Source organism: Taeniopygia guttata, chromosome 34 (genome assembly GCF_048771995.1).
Source record: "Taeniopygia guttata chromosome 34, bTaeGut7.mat, whole genome shotgun sequence".
Lineage (NCBI taxonomy): Eukaryota > Metazoa > Chordata > Aves > Passeriformes > Estrildidae > Taeniopygia > Taeniopygia guttata.
The window spans coordinates 722,518-741,637 of NC_133059.1; the positions used below are offsets into that span (position 1 = coordinate 722,518).

At 50.2% G+C, this 19,120-nt stretch overlaps 2 protein-coding genes across 2 annotated transcripts in view; both read left to right on the top strand.

Annotated features, from left to right (window-relative positions):
- The window catches only part of LOC121468955 (uncharacterized), a 2,238,800-nt gene that overhangs the window by 248,727 nt on the left and 1,970,953 nt on the right, over window positions 1–19,120 (top strand). The window lies entirely within an intron of this gene.
- On the top strand, window positions 8,062–8,994 carry LOC140681291 (olfactory receptor 14J1-like). The gene has a single exon (XM_072920849.1). It carries the CDS (start codon window positions 8,062–8,064, stop codon window positions 8,992–8,994), a length of 933 nt encoding a protein of 310 aa, XP_072776950.1.

Here is a 19,120-nt window from a genome sequence, read left to right on the forward strand (position 1 = left end):
GATCATTTAAATACCACAGATTCTGACATAAATGGCATCCCTCGGTGGGCTCGAACCACCAACCTTTCGGTTAACAGCCAACAGTTTTCCTACTAATAATCAGATTTTTTTGACAGGCCCTCAGAGGGGTTTCATGGGGACTTTCTAAGTGTCCCCAGGCTGCCAAAGAGCCGGGATGTCACAGGTACTCACAGGGGCTCCTGTCATGGGCAGACTGGGAGCTTTAGGCAAAGTTTATTAGAGAAGCTCCTGTCAGGTCAGGAGGCACAGAAAGGACCCCCAATAGCCCCTATAGATCCCCAAATATCTCCAAGGACCGCCAGCCTTTCTAAGCCTCTTTTTGTGAGAGGAGCCTTGGAGCAGCAGGTTCCAATCCCTGCCCCTGACATTTCAAGAGCTCGTATGTAAACAATTATAAAGGTGGAATTAAAACTTTATACAATTCTCCCTTAGCATTAGGAATTATAAACCAGTGTTGGGGGTTGGGTTTTTCCTTTCTGTTTGTTCCTTATCATTGGCTGATGTTTATTGGCTGATCCCTTATTTTGGGAGGAGCTGCTGCTCTTGGAGACGGGAGTTTCCACTGCTGCTGCCAGAGCCCGGGCCAGAGCTGCTTCTTCTGTCCTGGGATGAGCCTCTGCTCGTGAGAACAGCCACTAAACTGGGACCTTATTTACACCTGCCCCACTAAAAGAGAGACCTATCCCTGTCTGCTCTGGTGTCCAGGATCCTGAGCTGGGCTCTCCCTGCCCTGCTTGGAGCCCCTCACCCCGGGCCTGCCGAGACATCCTGCCAGCCCAGCTTGCTGCTTTCCAAGAGTCCTGCTGGAGGCACCTCCACAGGAAGCTTTTTTCCACCTTCCCTAGCAGACACCTGTCTTGCAAACCAAGACCAATTTTGGCGCCCAATGTGCAGCCCAAGGGCATAAAGAGGAAAATGGTGAAATGAAAATAACAATTATTGAGTAACATAATCTTTTTTTTTGTGTGTGTGTGCTGGGTATAGAAACCTTTTTAGGTGTCACCAAGGGGTCTAGCCTTCCCTGGTTTGGGTGGCACGTTGTTGTGGCTACATTTTTCCCATCCTATAACTGTGGCTAATGTGGCTGCTATCCAATTTGTTTTATGGGTTAATATGGTGAGGAATTTATGGATTTTTAATTTCCACTGGATGGTGGGCACACAGATTCGAGGCTACCACACACTAACTGTATGTGTTTGGAATTACTTTAATAATGGTACCTACTGTGAGGAAATGACACCAGGGGAAGTTTTCTCCCAACTCCTCAGCCAGCTCTTTGGGTCTGCAGTGGTTGGTGTTCCTGCCATGCCTGTTAAGCCTATTCTGTTCAGCATTCAGAGGTAAGGGAAGATTGACTTAGATAACTATCGCAGCAGGGCATCCCAAGCCTGTAATAATTAGCACTGACTCCATGATTCCAGAAGGTTGATCAATCACTTTATTACGTTATCCTATACTATACTGCTAAGAAACACTCATCGCTCTTGCAGACAGTCCGATACAGACAGACCAGACTGGTTAATTGAAATCCAAACACCATCACCATTGGCCAATTTAGAAATCACCCTTTGATAAACAAATCTCCATAACACATTCCACATGTGCACAACAACAGTGCAGCAAGTGAAGATAAGAATTGTTTCTCGTTCTTTTCTCTGAGCTTTCTCACAGCTTCTCACAGCTTCCCAGGAAAATCCTGGGAGAGCTCTCTCTCTGCTCAGAGGATATGTGATTACCACAGGTCAGTTGTGACAATGCAGGTCCAAGGACACCACGGTGACACTACGGAACCTCATGGAACCAAGGGGCCAGTGTGACACTGTGCTGCCTCATGGAATCAAGGAGACCAATGTGAAACTCAAAGACCCCAAGGAACCAAGGGTCCATGGTGACCTTGTGCAGCCACAGTGTCACAGAGGAGCCGCTGTGACACAGCGAGGGCACACAGAGCCCAGGGGCCATTGTGACACATCAGGGCTCTGTGGAACCACGAAGCCATTGTGACATTGCAAGGCCTCATGGAAGCACGGGGCCATTGTGACACTGCAGAAGCAAGGGGAACATTGTGACACTCCAGGGCCTGATGGAACCAAGGAGACCATTGTGACACTGTGGGGTCCATGGAACCAAGGGAACATGGAACAGGTCTGGCTGGCTGGGCCTCCTGGGGACCACCTGACAGGTCTGGCTGACCTTGGCATGTTGAGGGCTGCTTCTCATCTGCCCCTGAAGCCCTGGGGCTCTGGGCTTTTCTTCCTATGGGAGAGAACTGTCCTTCTCCTCCAGGGTTCCATGGCCAAAATTGGGATTCCTCCTCCGAAACTCCGTACATCCAAGGAATGCTCCCAAGTGAAAGCTGCCAGGACAGACAGGTCTGGGCGCCCTTGGCCTCTTGAGAGATGCATCTCATCTGCTTTTGAAACACTGGGGCTTGGTGCTTTCCTTCCAATGTAAATAGTTGTCCTTCTCAAGGTGACCGTGGTCAAAATTGAGATTCCTCCTCCCAAATTCCATGTATCCAAAAATTCCTCCATTACAAAACATGCCAGGAAGAACAGGTCTGGTTGGCTGAGCCTCCCAGGAGCCACCTCTTTCTTCTTCTGCCTTTGAAACACATGGTCTCTGTGCTTTCCTTCCGATGGAAAAGAACTGTCCTTCTTATCTACACAGAAATGGCCAAAATTGGGGTTCCACCTCCCACATTCCCTATATCCAAGGGTTGCTTTCAGACAAAAGCTACCAGGGCAAAGAGGTCTGGCTGGCCTAGACCTATGACGGCCGCCTTTCATCTGCCCCTCAAACACCGGTGTTCTGTGCTTTCCTTCCTTTGGAAAAAAAGCCATCATTCAACTCCAGGTGTCCATGTCTGAAATTGGGATTCCACCTCTACAATTCCCTATATCCAATGGTTGCTCCCAGACAAAGTCTGCCAGTACCATCAAGTCTGGCCGGCCTTGGCCTCTGGTGGCTGCCCCTGCCACCCTGGGGCTCGGTTCTTTCCTTCCCATGGAGATCACTGTGACACTGTGGGCACCTCATGGAACCAAGGGGATCATTGGGACACTGTGGAGCCCCATGGAAGCAAGGGAACATGGACCAGGTCTGGCTGGCTTGGCCTCCCAGGGGCCACCTGACAGGTCTGGCTGATGTTGGAATGCCAAGGGCTGCCTCTCATCAGCTCCTGGAGCACTGGGGCTCTGTGCTTTCCTTGCTATGGGAAAGAACCATCCGTCTTTTCAGATGCCCATTGTCAAAATTGGTATCCTCCCTAAAATATTTCCTATATGCAAGGGTATCTCCCAGAAAAAAACCTGCCAGCTCTGGCTGGCCTCTGGTGATGACCTCTCATCTGCCTGGGAAAATACTGTGGCTCTGTTCTTTCCTTCCCATGGAAAAGAAGTGGTCTTCATGTCTAGGGACCATGGCAAAATTAGATCTTGGCCTCCCAAATTCCAAAAATTTAAGGATTGCACCCAGACAAAAGCAGCCAGGACAGACAAATCAGGCTGGTACTGTCCTCCGGTGATTTTCTTAGACTAGGAGCTGAATGTTTTCATTTGAAAACACCTTGGAGAGAGCCCAGAGATCTCCCAAGGAGGGGTTTTGAGGCCTCGGGCACATGACCACTACATATGGACAAAGGAGCTCTGTGCTCTGTGCTGCTGTGGTGGTTTTCTGTCATGGAAGTGATGTCCTGAGAGAAGCTGCTAGCAGTTTCCTCCGTGTCTGACAAAAAAACCAATCAGTAATTAGCTTTGAGAATTTACAATCTGTTAAACCACTAAGGAAACTGCAGACGCCTCTGTGCAGACCCAAGTTGAAGATGAGAAAGCCTGGCTGGGTCTCTCTCCCTTCTGGCCCCAAAGAGGTGCCAAGGCCGGCCGGGCCCCAGGAGCAGCCCCGGGCCGGGCCGGCTCGGCCGAGGCTCTGCCGCCCTTGGGCTTCGCCCGCAGCCAGCGGGCAGGGGAGGAGAAGCCATCGGCCCCGGCCGTGCTGCTGCTGGGCTCTGGCCTGGCTGCTGAGATCCTGGCCCTGCCCCAGCGCGGCCCAGCCTGACACAGCCCCAGCGCAGCCGCTGCAGAAACCTCCATGGGAAAACAGCTCCGGCCGCAAGGACCGAGCCCGGCCGGGCTCACGCAACCATCTGCAGCCCCGGGCAGATATTGACTCTGCCAGTGCTGCCATCCTGCCTCCAGTGAGAGAAAAGGACACAGGGCAGGCACACAGAGCAGCAATGTGAAGACACCAAGGTCAGTGAAGAGGAAGTTGAGTCCCAGATGGGAGGGATGAGGAGATGCCTTGATCTTGGGGCTGGAATCCTCTGGTAAAGCTATGGAGAAGGATGTCATGGATACATCAGACTCTCTTTTTCCCTATAACACATTGAAAAATATGCGGAGATTATTTGTTTCAGTAAAGGCCTCCACAGTAAAGTAAGTAAACTTTGAAGTAGTCGTGATCCCAGAGAAGTTTGAAAAGAAAGAATGATGAGACCCTGTGCCCTTAGTGAGAGAACACATCTGTTCCCAGAGATGAAGATGATTTCAGAAACAGGTGAAGAGAACCTTTGCTTTTAAACAGCCCATCTTTAAACTAATACCCCATAAGTTAACATGGGCTATAAACACAGCTGTGGGAAAATCTGTGAAAAAAAATGGGAGACACTGTACAATTACAGATTTTTCCAGGCAGCTGCTATTCGTGGAAGTGAAAAGCCATGACATAAGTGTTTTCTTGTGGATAAGTCACCATAATTCTAATAAGAGGAACTACTCTCCCTAAGTAAACTGACAGAAAATTTTAGGTTTGGTCTTTTTATATTGTCAGGTTGTATGGAGAGGGGAAGTGTTCTGAAAGAAGTGTTCTGTTCTATTACTCTTTCTTTTAGTTACCATTGATAAACTTTTCTTTCAAAGTTTAAACTTGTCTTTTAAAGTTCTGAGCCTACTTTGACTTTCTCCTAATCCTATCTCAGAGCAGGAAATGAGTAAGTATATTCTAGTGAGTGCGCTGGTAATCAAGCAACACTGAACCCACCACACTCATTAATGCATTGGCCAAGAAATCTCAAATTGGTGAACCAAAACCACTACAGAAACTTCCTGATGAACTGCACGAGAGCAGAGGGAAATCAAGGCAGAGCCATGGTTTGTCAGGACTTGCTTGATCCTAATGAGCCCCGTGGTGCATTTGGAGCTGAGCCCTGGAACATCAGGGCCTGAGAGGAGATTGCACAAACCTTTCCATGAGTTAAAATCAAGAGCAAACACCCAAAATGTCTCAATGCATTAATGGGTCTCACTGAGGTCCATCCCCAACAAAGGCTCCTTACGGACTCTTTGGAGGAGAGAACTGGAGACCAGGATGGCACAAAAACCTCTCAGAGACTCAAAATGGCACAAAAACCTCTCAGTGTGGAAAAGAAAATCCAAAGTACGTGAAAAAGTTGAGTATCTAAAAGTATTAATGAGCTCCACTGAGTGTCAGCACAAATCTCTCAAGGGACTCATTAAAGCAGATAATTGGGGCCATGATTGCACAAACCTCACACAGAGTCTGGTTTAAAAGGGAAACACCAAGTACCTTAAAAGAACTGAAGTACCTTGAAGCATTAATGGGCCCCACTGTGTGTTGTTATCGACAAAGTCTCTCCAGGGACTAATTACAGCAGATAATTGGAGGCCAGGATTGCACAAACCTCTCAGAGACTCCAAGGCAAAAGCAAAGCCAAAAGTCCTTTGGAAAACCTGCAGTCCCTGGGAGCATGAAGGAGCCCCCAGGGCCATTCCTGACCAAGGCTCCCCAGGGACTCCTTCCAGCAGATCCTTGAGGCCACTGGGATGTGGGCTAGGGGGGGATGCTGAGGGCAGGACCAGGGGGTGACAGTGCCCAGCCTGGCTGGGGCTGTGCCAGGAGGCCCCAGGGCCTCAGGACAAGGTGTCTCCTCACAGCCCTTGGTGGCACAGACCCTGCTGTGCCCCAGGGCACCAAGACTTGGCTTCTCTTTGTCCCCACCTGTCATCAGTGCCTCCAGTTCTCTGCTCTGCCTGGGGCCTGGGGACACTTTCTCAGTCGTGTCCCTCAGTGGGACCCATTAAAAGTCCAAGAAACTTTGGAGTTGGATTCTGACTTGGAGTTCTGGAGAGGTTTCTGCAGCTCCCTCTCAGGGCCTGATGTTCAGGGCCTGAGCACAAAGCCCCAGAGGGTCATTAAAGTCCTTGTGCTGTGTCTGTGCTGCTGAGCTGGGCCGGGCTCCTGGCACAGAGGGTGATCCTGGTAACCAAGCAGAGCTTCAAAAGCACATTTCTCTTGCTGAGCAGCTCTTCTCCCAGCCCAGCAGGGCTGGGGCACTGCCTGCAGCCAGCCCGGGCACAGCACAGAGGCACAGAGAGCTTCAATCAGTCAGGGCTGGGAAGGGGCTGAGAAGTGCCTGGGGCAGAATCACTGCCAGCCCTTGGCACAGGAACCTCTGGCTGCAGGACAATGCAGCTGCAGCTCCTGGAGTGATCTCCTAAAGCTGGAACATCCCAATGCCCACAGACCCTGTGAGTACAATTCTGAGTATTTCTGATACTGGGCAGGTGAGATGCTTATGAAGTTCTGACATGGTGAGAGGTTCTGATCCGTCATAGAATATTTCCAAGACAAGGATTTTGATAAAAATGTGGAAATGTCCTAGGACTTTGTTTTAGTTTCCTGCTATTGGAAATGGCAGGGAAGGGGGATAAATATTAAAGGTTGATTATGAATTTTGACAAGTGCCTGAGACATCCAAACTGTTACTTTTAGTGATCATTAGGTTCACAGGAGATCCCTAATGTGCTTTCAGCCACTCTGCCCATGGACAGCACCAGAACCACCTTTGCTGGAGCCATCAGGCTCAGTCTGAGCTGTCCTTGCTCCAAGCAGCAAAATGAACCTGCCCCAGCCAGTGCCCTGCAAACAGGCAGGGTTCTGTCAGGCCAAGGAGAGTGCACAGAGATTTGGGGTCTGGGAGTGCTGGTACAGAGAGATCAGGCACAGAGAAACACTTGCAGGAGGAAAATCTCCAGGAAGCAGAGAGAAGATCAGGGAAGGAGAGAAAACAAAGCCCAGAAATGCTGTGGCAGGGAGAGTTTAGAGATGGCCAGAGGATCCCCTCCAGTGCAGCCCCTCCCTCTGCACAAGCCCCCTCCCTCCTGTCCCCCAGCCAAGCCTCTGCCCTCAGGGCCGGGGCTCCAAGGCGTGCAGCCCCTCCTGTGCAGGCAGAGCTGCAGCAGAGCCGTGGGGCAGCTCTGCAGCCCCAGGCCCAGTTCCCTCTGCAGAGCACAGGGCTGGGAGCAGCTGCCCGGCACTGGGGGCTCTGGCAGGGGGCACAGCTGGCTCAGGGTGACACAGCTGTCCCCAGTGCCCGGCTCTGGGCAATGCTGGCAGTGCAGCCAGGGAAGGAGCTGCATCTCCCTTCATCCAGTGCCATCAGAAGGACTCTTGGATGTCTCCCTGAGATTTCAGTCCAAGCTGATATCTTCAATCCAGGGAGCAAACCTGTCCTAGAGCATAGCTGAGTTATAAGATTGATGGGGAAAGGCAGAGGTGTTCTGACACTGAAAATGCTGCTGGGTTGGTGAAATGAGCAACGCGAGTCCTTGGCTCCAAATGTGGAGCTGGGCTGTGGTAGATCCATCTGCTCTCAGCAGTACCTGGTGAGCTTAACAGAGAACTTGGGAGTGTGAACATCCTCCAATTAAGAAATTTGAAAGCCCAAATAAACTCCAAACAGAATGAAGCAACAGACTGCCTCCCCCCAGCCTCCACTCATAATCATGCATCAGGGAACTCACTTTGTTTTACCAGGGGGCAACAGATATTCTCAGACTGTCTGATATACAGGAACACCAGCGGAGATATGGGGTAGCCTATAAAGAAAATCCCAAATCTAAAAAACCCTAGAGACAATGTCTGTGTGTGTTCTGGGGGAGGGTGTATGGCAAATGGCTTTGATTTTGGTTACATTTCATTGTCCTTTTCTCTATGAACAGGCCCCATGTGCAGCCACAGCAAATGTCCAACAGCAGCTCCATCAGCCACTTCCTCCTGCTGGCACTGGCAGACATGCGGCAGCTGCAGCTCCTGCACTTCTGCCTCTTCCTGGGCATCTCCCTGGCTGCCCTCCTGGGCAACGGCCTCATCATCAGCGCCGTAGCCTGCGGCCACCACCTGCACACGCCCATGTTCTTCTTCCTGCTCAACCTGGCCCTCAGCGACCTGGGCTCCATCTGCACCACTGTCCCCAAAGCCCTGCACAATTCCCTCTGGGACACCAGGGACATCTCCTACATAGGATGTGCTGCACAGCTCTTTTTCTTTGTCATCTTCCTCTCAGCAGAGCTTTCCATCCTGACCATCATGTGCTACGACCGCTACGTGTCTATCTGCAAACCCCTGCACTACGGGACCCTCCTGGGCAGCAGAGCTTGTGCCCACATGGCAGCAGCTGCCTGGGCCAGTGCCTTTCTCTATTCGCTGCTGCACACAGCCAATACATTTTCCCTGTCCCTGTGCCATGGCAATGCCCTGGGACAGTTCTTCTGTGAAATCCCACAGATCCTGAAACTCTCCTGCTCCAATTCCTATCTCAGGGAACTTGGGCTCAGTGCTCTTAGTGTGTGTTTAGGATTCGGATGTTTTGTGTTCATGGTTTTCTCCTATGTGCAGATCTTCAGGGCTGTGCTGAGGATCCCCTCTGAGCAGGGACGGCACAAAGCCTTTTCCACCTGCCTCCCTCACCTGGCTGTAGTGTCCTTGTTTGTCAGCACTGCAGTGTTTGCCTACCTGAAGCCCCCCTCCATGTCCTCCCCATCCCTGGATCTGGCCCTGTCAGTTCTGTACTCGGTGGTGCCTCCAGCCCTGAACCCCCTCATCTACAGCCTGAGGAACCAGGAGCTCAAGGCTGCAGTGAGGAGACTGATGACTGGATGCTTTCAGGAACATTAAACTGCTGGCCAATTTCTGCAAATCACTTGTAATAAAAGTAATTTTTGATACTTCTTGTTGGTTTCATTTTTGAGATTCTTTTTCTTTACTTTTTTCATTTTGTCCACAATAAATGTCATTGTTGGTGCCATTTCTCATTTTATCTGTACCTTCCCTGTTGCCACAGACTGCATCAATGAGGGGTTGCGTTCTCGGTGGCTTTAAAGGAACTAAAGGATCTCCCAGCACAGTTTTCTGCAGAGATGCCCTTTTGTTGCCTTCTCTGGAGCTGCAGCAGCAATGTCTGTGTGCAGAGCTGGGGCAGATCAGTGCTGGCACAGCAGCTCTGCTCTTGCTGGCCACACCATTCCTGATCCAAGCCAGGAGCCATTGGCCTTCTTGGCCACCTGGGCACACTGCTGGCTCATGTCCAGCCTGCTGTCCATCAGTCCCTGCAGGTCCCTTTCTGCCTGGCTGCTGTCCAGCCCCTCTGTCCCCAGCCTGTGGTGCTGCAGGGGTTGTTGTGGCCAAAGTGCAGGACCCGGCACTTGGACTTGTTAAATCTCACCTTGTTGGGTTTGGGCCCTGGATCCAGCCTGTCCAGGGCCCTGTGCAGAGCCCTCCTACCCTCCAGCAGATCAACAGTCACACCCAGCTTGGTGTCATCTGCAAAGATGTCCTTGGTTCCATGTGTCCCTTCAGTGTCACAAAGTCCCTTTGGTTGCACCAGGCCCTGCACTGTCACACTGGTCTCCTTGGTTCCATGGGGCCCCAAAATGTGACAATGGACTCCTTTGTTCCATGGGGCTTCACAGTGTCACAATGTTCTCGTTGGTGCTGCAGTTTCACAGTGGCCCCTTGGTTCCATGGGGCCCCAGGGTGTCACAAAGGCCCCATGGTCACATGAGGTCCCACACTGTCACAATGCTCCCTGTGGTTCCACAAGTGCCCTCAGTGTCACAATGGATTCCTTGTTTCCATGAGGCCACACAGTGTCACAGTGGCCTTCCAGATTCCTGGAGGCCCCAGAGTGTCACAGTGGCCCCTTGGTTACACAAGGTCCTGCAGTGTCACAATGTCCCCTTGGTTCCATGAGGCCCCGCAGTGTCAGAAGGGCCCCTTGGTTCCACTGGGCCCTGGACTCTCCCAATGCTCTCCTTGGTTTCGCAGTGTCACAATGGTGAAACCCCTCGGTTACACGAGGCCCCGCAGTGTCACCATGGCCTCTGTGGTTCCACCAGGACCCAGTGTCACGGGGACTCCCTGGTTCCATTGGGCCCCAGAGCACCACAATGGAGCCCTGGTTCTATGGGGCTGCACAGTGTCACCATGGTCCTCTTAGTTCCACCAGGCCCTGCAGGGTCACAATGGCCCCAGAGTGTCCCAGTCATCACAGAATGACAGAATCAAATAGGCTGGAAAAGACCTTTGGGACAATCAAGTCCAACCAATGCCCTAATACTGCCTTGTCACCCAGACCATGCCACTGAGTGCCACTGGAGAGGGACAGTGACTCTGCCACCTCCCCCCTGGCCTGCCCATTCCAATGCCCACTCACCCTTTCTGTGAAGAACTTCTTCCTCTTGTCCAGCCTAAACCTCCCCTGGTGCAGCTGAAGGCTGTGTCTCCTTGTCCTGCCCTCCAGCAGATCCACACTCACACCCAGCTTGGTGTCACCTGCAAATTTGGGGATGGTGGGCTGGATCCCCTCCCCCAGATCATCGGTGAAGATGTTAAACAGGGCTGGGCCCAACACAGATCCCTGGGGACAGCACCAGGGACTGGACACCAGCTGGGTGCAGCACCATCCCCACCCCTCTCTGGGCCCAGCCTCCAGCCAGCTCTTCCATCTCCCAGCCAGGAGGGAACCTGCCCAAGCCGTGGGCTGCAGCTTTTCCAGGGAATGCTGTCACAGACAGTGTCCAAGGCTTTGCTGAAGTCCAGATGGACACATCCACAGCCTTTCCCACATCCACAGGTGGGTCACCTGGTTATAAAAGCAGATCAGGGTGCTCAGGCAGGACCTGCCCCTCTTAAATCCACGCTGGCTGGCTCTGACCCCTCGGCCATCCTGTGGGTGCCCTGTGGTGGCACTCAAGGTGATCTGTTCCATAACCTTGCCGGGCACCGAGGTCAGGCTGACAGGCCTGGAGTTCCCCAGATCCTCCTTCCAGCCCTTCCTGGGGATGGGCTCACACTGGCACCTCCAGTGCTCTGGGACCTCCCTGGTGAGCCAGGACTGATGGTAAATGGTGGGGAGCAGCATGGGGAGCTCATCCACCAGCTCCCTCATCCCCCTAGGATGGATCCCATCCCATCCCATACACCTGTGAGCATCTGAGTGGCTCAGCAGGTCACCAGCTGCTTCCTCCTGGATTACAGGGGGCTGTTCTGCTCCCTGTGCCCATCTACCAGCTCAGGAGAAAACTTGTCCTGAGGACAACCTGTCCTAATATTGAAAATTGATACAAACAAGCTGTTAAGAAGTTTGGCTTTTCTTTATGTTTAGTTACTATGTTTTCCACTGCATCAAATAAAGTGTAGAGGTTCTCCTTATCCCACGTTTTGCTATGAATTTATTCATAGACACATTTTTTTATTATTTTTCACAGAAGTGGCCAGAATAATCTCTTATTGACATTTCACCTCTTTCCTTTTTTTTTCTGCATGACGTAACAACATCCTAAAACACTTGCTAAGTTCCCTGACCTTCTGTCCAAACTTAATGCACCCTCTTCTTTCCCCTGAATTCCCACAAAAGCTCCATGGGCAGTCAGGGCAGTAATTTTCCTCACCAGCTCATTTTTTCCCACACTGGGACAGGGTGCTCCTTCCTTTTTAATATTACTTTCTGGAAATGTGTCCGTCCTCCCTGGACCCCTTTGTTTTTAAGGGCTGTTCCCCTTTAAAAAATCAGTACCTGATTTGGTACTCCCCAAATCTGCGTCCTAAATAGGCCAAAGTCTGCCCTTCCTAATTCCAGTGTGGAAGTTTTTTTGCTGCCCCTCCTTCTTTCACAGATCATTGAAAACTTGATTATTTCATGGTCCCTGTGCCCCAGGCAGCCTCCGACCCCCACATCTGCCACCAGCCCTTCTCTGTTTGTGAACAGCAGGAGACAGAGCTTTCCTTGGGAGTGGAGTGTTACCAAAAATTCAGTAAAACAGAAAACTCCTTAACACCAGTGCAGCATTAAGAAGCAGCATTCTTTATTCAGCCGGATGCACAGGGGATAGTTCCTTCCAAAGCCGAGCATGCTGAGTGCAGGAAAGTTTCTGTTCATATTCTGTATTTTGCACACATATTCATTGATTGTCATGGACTAAACACACATCTGATAATCATTTCCCCAAAACCATTAACATATTTCCCCTCCCCTTTACCCATGTGTTCTTCTGTCCTGGGGGTCTCTCTGGTGGTCCCTGGTGGTCGTGGACCCCAATGTTCCTGTGGGCCTGGCTGAGCTGGCAGGACACTGAGGCTGGTGAACTTCCAGTTCCCCTTCTCCCACAATGGGCACTGTGTGGTTTCCATGGGCCTGGGGTTTTGGAGAACAAGCTCCATGTGTTATCTCACCTGGTGGAGACAATTTATCATCTGGAAACATGAGGTCACAGAGTGGGCTATGACATCACAGAGTGGGCATCAAGCAACTACAGCATCATTGACTGTCTCTGTGAAATCAGAGAGCTGGCTGTGACATAACAGCAGACTATGACATCACAGAGTGACATCAGAGACCATCTGTGTGACATTAGAGATCTGGCTGTGACATTGCAGAGGGGCTATGTGACATCCCAGGAGGGCTCTGTGAGGTCACTGCATTGGTCACTCCGCCCCAGCTCCCCCTCACAGTTTCTCCCAACAAGTCCAATGCTGTTCATGCCCAGCAGGGTCCCTGTCGCCTGGTATCCCCCCAGTCCCCCTGGAGCCACAGCCTCCACCAAAGGATGTTCCACAGGATCCACCCCAGAGCCTGACATGGGGACAAGGGGCCAGGGCTGTGTGACCAGGACATCAAGGACATGGATTATCCAGGTCCCTGTGGCCTGGGTTGGGTTCCCCAGGGCAGGAAAGATGTCTGGCAGCTGGAGCAGGGTTAGGGAAGGGCCTCCAAGGTGGGGCTGGAGCCCTTGGGCTGTGAGCAGAGGCTGAGGGAGCTGGGCTTGTCCAGCCTGGAGCAGGGAAGGCTGAGGGGCTCCTCATGCCAGCCTGGCAGTGCCAGCGAGGAGGGGATGGAGAACACAGAGCCAGGCTCTTCACCAGGGGGCCTGGTGGGAGACAAAAGCCAATGGGTGGAAGGGGAAAGAGGGGAGATCAGCCAGGCCAGGAGGAGATGAAATGAGTCAGGCTGGTTTTAGCATTTCCTTAACACAAAAAGCAGCCTGACCTCCCTTCTCCATCCACCACTGACAGCTTTGCAAATCAGGAATTGTGTGAGTGGTTTTGCCCCCACTCCAGGACGAGCATCGTGTTGAAGAATTGTGTTTACATCTATCCCACAACCACGCAAGTCTAAAATCAATTTTAGTATGGAAAGCACTTGTGGATGGTGGACTCACCAGACACTGCTGGGACGTTGCACATAGCTCAGGGAATAACAATTGTTATTAAAGAGTGATTGTTATTAAATTGTGTCCTGTTCAGCTGTGGTCTGTTGGCCATGAAGAGAAACTTTCTGTGCCTCTGAGTCTCACCAGTTCCTGACCCCAAAGGACACAAATCTTATGAGTTGTGGTTCCCACTCCAGTGGTGGCACTTGGATCTCCCTCCATCCCCAGAGCAGAGCTCCCCTGTCCCAGAAAGTCCCTGGCAATGCAGGGATGAAGGAAACAGGACAGGCTGTGGGGATCAGGGCCAGGGCACAGCCAGGGATTTGGGGTGGCTGTGAGCCCAGGGCAGGACCCGGCCCTTGGCCTTGGTGAACCTCATCCCATTGTCCTGGGCCCATGGCTCCAGCTTTCCAGATCCCTCTGCAGAGCTTCCTGCCCTCCAGCACAGCCACACTCCCACCCAGCCTGGGCTCACCTGGAACTGACCGAGGGTGCCCTCGATGGCCTCGTCCAGATCAGCAATAAAGAGATTTCACTGACCTGGCCCCAGTGCTGAGCCCTGGGGACACCCCTGGATGTGACTCCATTCCTCAGCTGCTCCATTCCCAGAGCAGCCAGGCCTGAGCAGAGCTGTGGGGCCAGAGCCGGCTGGGCTGTGCTGGGGAGAGGCCCTTGGTGCTGCCCAGAGCTCAGGGCAGTTGGCAGAGCTTGCAGGGAGCTGGGCTGGGCTGGGAGAGCCTGGCACAGGAACCATCAGTGTCCATCTCAGCCTGGCTGAGCGTGCAGGGCCAGGAAGATCATCCAAGGTCCACAAGTTCTCTGTGTGGGAGCTGAGCTGGTGACCCCCTGAGCCCTCCCAAGTGCTGGGGCTGCACCTCCAGCTCCAGAGGAGATGTGACAGATGGGAACAGAGACAAATAATTCGTGGTGGACTCTTTCTTGTGTTTGCTTATACAGGTGACGTGGATCCATATGTAGACTGTCGGAACTCAAAATGTCCCTCAGACATTTTTAGAGATTCCAGGCCTTGGTCAGAAGCATTTTAGACCCTGGCAAGCAGCTGAGAACAGCTGTGATTTTGAGTTTGAACCATGGAATGAATTACCAACTTTGAAGGTGGAACAAGCGGTCACAGAGAGTTAGATGGTATAGTAAAAGTAGTCACAAATTAGAGGGTAAAATTTTTTAGTATTGTACAGGGGGGTTTTAACACCTGTACAGGGGGGTTTTACTTTGTACAGGGGGGTCAGGAATTCTAAGATGGAGGAAAGTGGACCTGATCCTGTTCTTCCTCCTTCTTCTTCCTTACCTCCATGTTCTTGGTGATGTTGGCATTTTTCTATTGGTTTAGGCTGGGGACACACTGTTCACTGTAGATGATAGATATTGGCACATTATTGTAAATATAGTACACAGAATTTCTGGTATATAATGTTTGTAACATCCCACTGAGGAGCAGAGCCCCGCACACTGCCCTGCAGGACAGACCTGCGGCAGGGCAGCAGAACATGTTATAGATAAGCAAAAATAAACAACCTTGAAAACAGCACAGACGAGCTTCTTCTTTGGCAACGGGGCAGAAAGACAGAGACTTTCTACAATCTTGGAATCACCAATACCCACAGATTCCGACAACTGGCGTCCCTGCGCGGGCTTCAGCAAGAAGAACAAGAAGAAACAGCAAACAAACTCCAACCTTCATCAGCAGAGAAAAACAAAAAAATAAAGAAAGGAAGAAGAACAGAGCACAAATGCTCTCGGCAGATTCCGGGAGGAGAGGGAGCGGAAAGCTCAAGATAAGAACTTGACCTTCACCAAGACAGCTCGTCTGGAGGACAGCCAGGAGGAGGAAAACCAGAAGCGCGCCTGGGATTTCTCGCCTGTGACCTGCTGGACGATGAACAGTGCCATCTCCGGACTGACCTCGTGGTGACTCAGCTTTTGGTGAGAATGGTTGAAATTAAGAACATGGGGAAGGGATGCTCCCAAGGACAGACAAAAAAATTTTTTTTTCAGCCCTACAGGGCAAGACTTTTACCCATCTGGTAGAGATAGCCTCAAATGAGATGAAAGCTTTGTTATTGTGGGTGCAGTATACTCACCCGCACACAGATGTACATCTTTTGTTTGAGTTAAATTTTTGGCAAGGGATCAATAAGCAACTGTATTACCGAGCCACAGGAAAAAGAAAAAAAAAAGAGAGATAAGACTGCCGCAAAAACTTTTGCCTTCAGCAAGGACAATAAGAGTCATTTTCACAACGCGGCATTTTAGACTAAACAGCTAAGGCTCCTATGGGAGCACAAGGAGGAAGATGGCCCAGCCAGCAGCTTCGGGCAATTTTCCTCACCAGGGGAAGCAAATTGCCTCCCGAAGAGGATCAGGGGGGGTGGTGTCCCATCATGTCCTGTGTCCCCAGGTTCACACTATTCCTCAAGACTCCTCAAATCTCAATTTCTAAGCTCCTCAGCTGCAGAAAATCCCCAGACAGTGAGACAAGCCAGGCACAGACGCAGCCCTCGGTGGGGGAAGGGACTGGCCACTCTCCAAGTCCGAACCCACAGTGGGGGGGCAGCGGCGCCGGCGGCTCCTGGGGGGAGGGGCAGACGTGAGTGCAGAGCGGAGGGAAAAGTGAGAGAGAGGAGAGAACTCTCGCAGCTGCGCGGGTGGGGAGTTCAAAGCAGCCCGCGGTGCAGGCGAGGGGGGGGGGCAGTGGGAACCACGCGGACGCAGGAGGCGGCGGAAGCGCGGATGGGGCGGTCAGACGCCCGGAGCGCCCAGTGATGCGTTCCATGACGGGAATCCGTGAGAGTGCGAAAGCACCGTCCGGCAGGTGCCGGGGAATAGCTCCCAATTCGCAGCAGCGGCGCTGGCCAGGCGGGCGGCTGGACGGAGAGCGGGACTCTCCTGTCGCCGCGGCCATGGCAGCGCGCATGCGCGAGACGGTAGAGCAAACCCGGAAGTCGGAGCGGAGATCTCTTGCATTTCGAACGCACGGGCGCGGGCGCAGACGGCGTCGGGGGCGGCGGTGGCCGCCAGCCAGCCGTCCGCAGACTGCGCGGTGGCCGCGGGGGGAGACCCGAGCGGCGCGGGGCCGGGCGGGACGCGGCGCGGGGCTGCGGCAGCGCGGAACGCGGCGGCGCGTGCCGATGACGGCAGCAGAGCGCCGAATCGCGCTGGGCTCCAGCAGCAGCTGGGGACGGCGCGGGCCGACCCAGAGCGAAAACCGAGGCAGCGCCAGGCCTGACAGAGAGAATGGGGGGGGACATTCCCGAGGGACGGCCGCGCGGAGCCGGTGCAGGCGGGCGCGGTCGGTGCGGGAGTTCCTTCCCTTGTTCCCATGGCGACACAAACAGAGAGGGTGAATCAAGGCTGCGCATGCGTTTGCGAGAGTTAAAGCGAACGCGGAAGTGGCTGAGAATGTGGGTGCTGGGTTTGGAGAAAACTGCAGGCGCTGGTTCGGCACAGCTGACAGTGGGTGTGAGCACGGAGGGTGAGCAAGAGAGAGGGGCGCAGCCATCCTAACGCAGGCAGAAGCGGGGTTTGACTGCACCAGAAATGCTCCCAGTGCTCTCATGCCGCGGCAAACAAAAAAATCACAACAGCCACAGCAAACAACAAGCAGCAAATATCCTGCAGCAATGCTGAGGAATGGGACTCCCAATTTTCACCCTGAAATGAAATTCCAGTCAGTCGCTTTTTGAAAACCAGCCAACACAAGGCCTTTTTCAAATCTCCCCAATGTTTCTAAACACCAACCCCAGATTTTTTCAGTTAGGTCACAGAATTGATCGAGCAGACACGCCCAGCCGGTGTGATGATAAGTAATAATTGTGGAACACATTGTGAAAAAGAGATATCATAATGAAAATTGAAATAGAGAATTAAATAGCATGAAATGTTAGTAATTTATTATATTAAGGTTTAAGTTAGGTTGTATTTTAACGTTTTATTAATGATAGAATTGATTTTTATATAATTGGTTTGCATTTAAGTTAAGTATTGTTTAATTAGAGTATATCACTTTAAGTTTATTTTAGGTTTGGGCCCTGAAGAAGTTAAGTTTACAAAGGTTTAATTGATAATGGATTTATATATTGTTAATTTGATACATATGGATTTCATAAAGTTAATATAATTTAGGGATTCTTTATTAAGATTGTTATATATTGAGTTTAAGTACTATTTAATTCAAAAATTATTTTAAGTTTTTCAAAGGCCAAGTTTATTTGGCAGCAAGGTTTAGTTGTTTTTCTTTGAGGATGAGAAGGTTTTGTCTGAAACAGTTTACAAAGTAATAATGAACATTGATTTAAGGAGAAGTTATTGGATTTATTGGATTCTTGGTTTTGTTTTAGTATTTTTTGTTTTATTATAAGTTTATCAGTATATAAGAGTTGTAAAAGAATTTATTTTGAGTTTTCTGAGATTGACTTTATCGTTTAAAAATCAGTTTTATAGTCTGTTATTTCTTTGTATAGTGATACAAAAGGCATTTGTTTTCAAATCCTTTATTTTTAACTATATAAGTGTTCTATAAACGTTATTGTTAAGAAATTTTATCATGTTATCAGGTGAAGATTTGTGCTTCGTTTTTTCATAGTGAATTCTCGTATGTTTTATTGTTGTTTATGTAATCTTATCCAGGTTACATGCCAGTTCTGAAGTCTCATTTTGGATTTTAACTGTATTGTGCATTTTTCTAGGTGAACTTCCTGATTCGTTTTTATATCTCTCTTGAGTGGAATCATTGCATTTCTATTTTTCATCATTCTCAAATGTTTTTCAGAAAATCTCAGAGAGAGGTGCCTGAAGCATTCTGACAACCTCTTGCCATTGTTAATCTTACGATTTCTTCAATTGGCATCCTTTTCCTTCAAAAGAGTTTCAAGAAAAATGAATCTTTGTGTCATTTGACCAGTTTATCGGTTTGAACTTCAAGTGTTTATTTTATAAGAAAATGTTATAATAGGTTGTTATGTTTTAAGTATTATATATGTATTGTTGGTATAAGTTTTGTTTTATATAATATGTTAAGGGACATCTCTCCAGTTTAAAGTTTGGGTCCTGGCCAGACCCTGATTTTAACTTGGACAGATGAGTTTGCCAGCAAAATTCAGAGGTTTCTGCACAAAAATGAATGATATGCAGGTCATTTTTGACCCATCAATTTGATTCTACAAATGTTACAGCTGACACAGCTTTGAGGTGAAACTTGCCAGCCTTGCCCGGGAAAGGATGCCAAGAGTTTTCACTGAAAACAAATGTTTCAGCTGTTTGCAGACTCTGAACTGCTGGAACAATGTTTCTAATGATCATGCTTTGTTAATTTTTATATATGCTATTTAGAATATCTTTCTTTTGAATTTTCTTGAATTGTTATCGATTTTGATAAGTTTTATACATTTTATCATTAAGGTTATTTTGTCTTGTTCTATATTATGTTTTACATTTTAACTTTCTTGTTTCAAAAGAGAAGAAGAGAAAGAGAGAAAAAAGGAAAAAGAAAAAAGAAAAGGAGTGAAGAAGTGCCTGAAATAAGGCTGAAATGAGGTTGAAGATTTTGTATGTTTTAATCTCTTGAAATAATTATT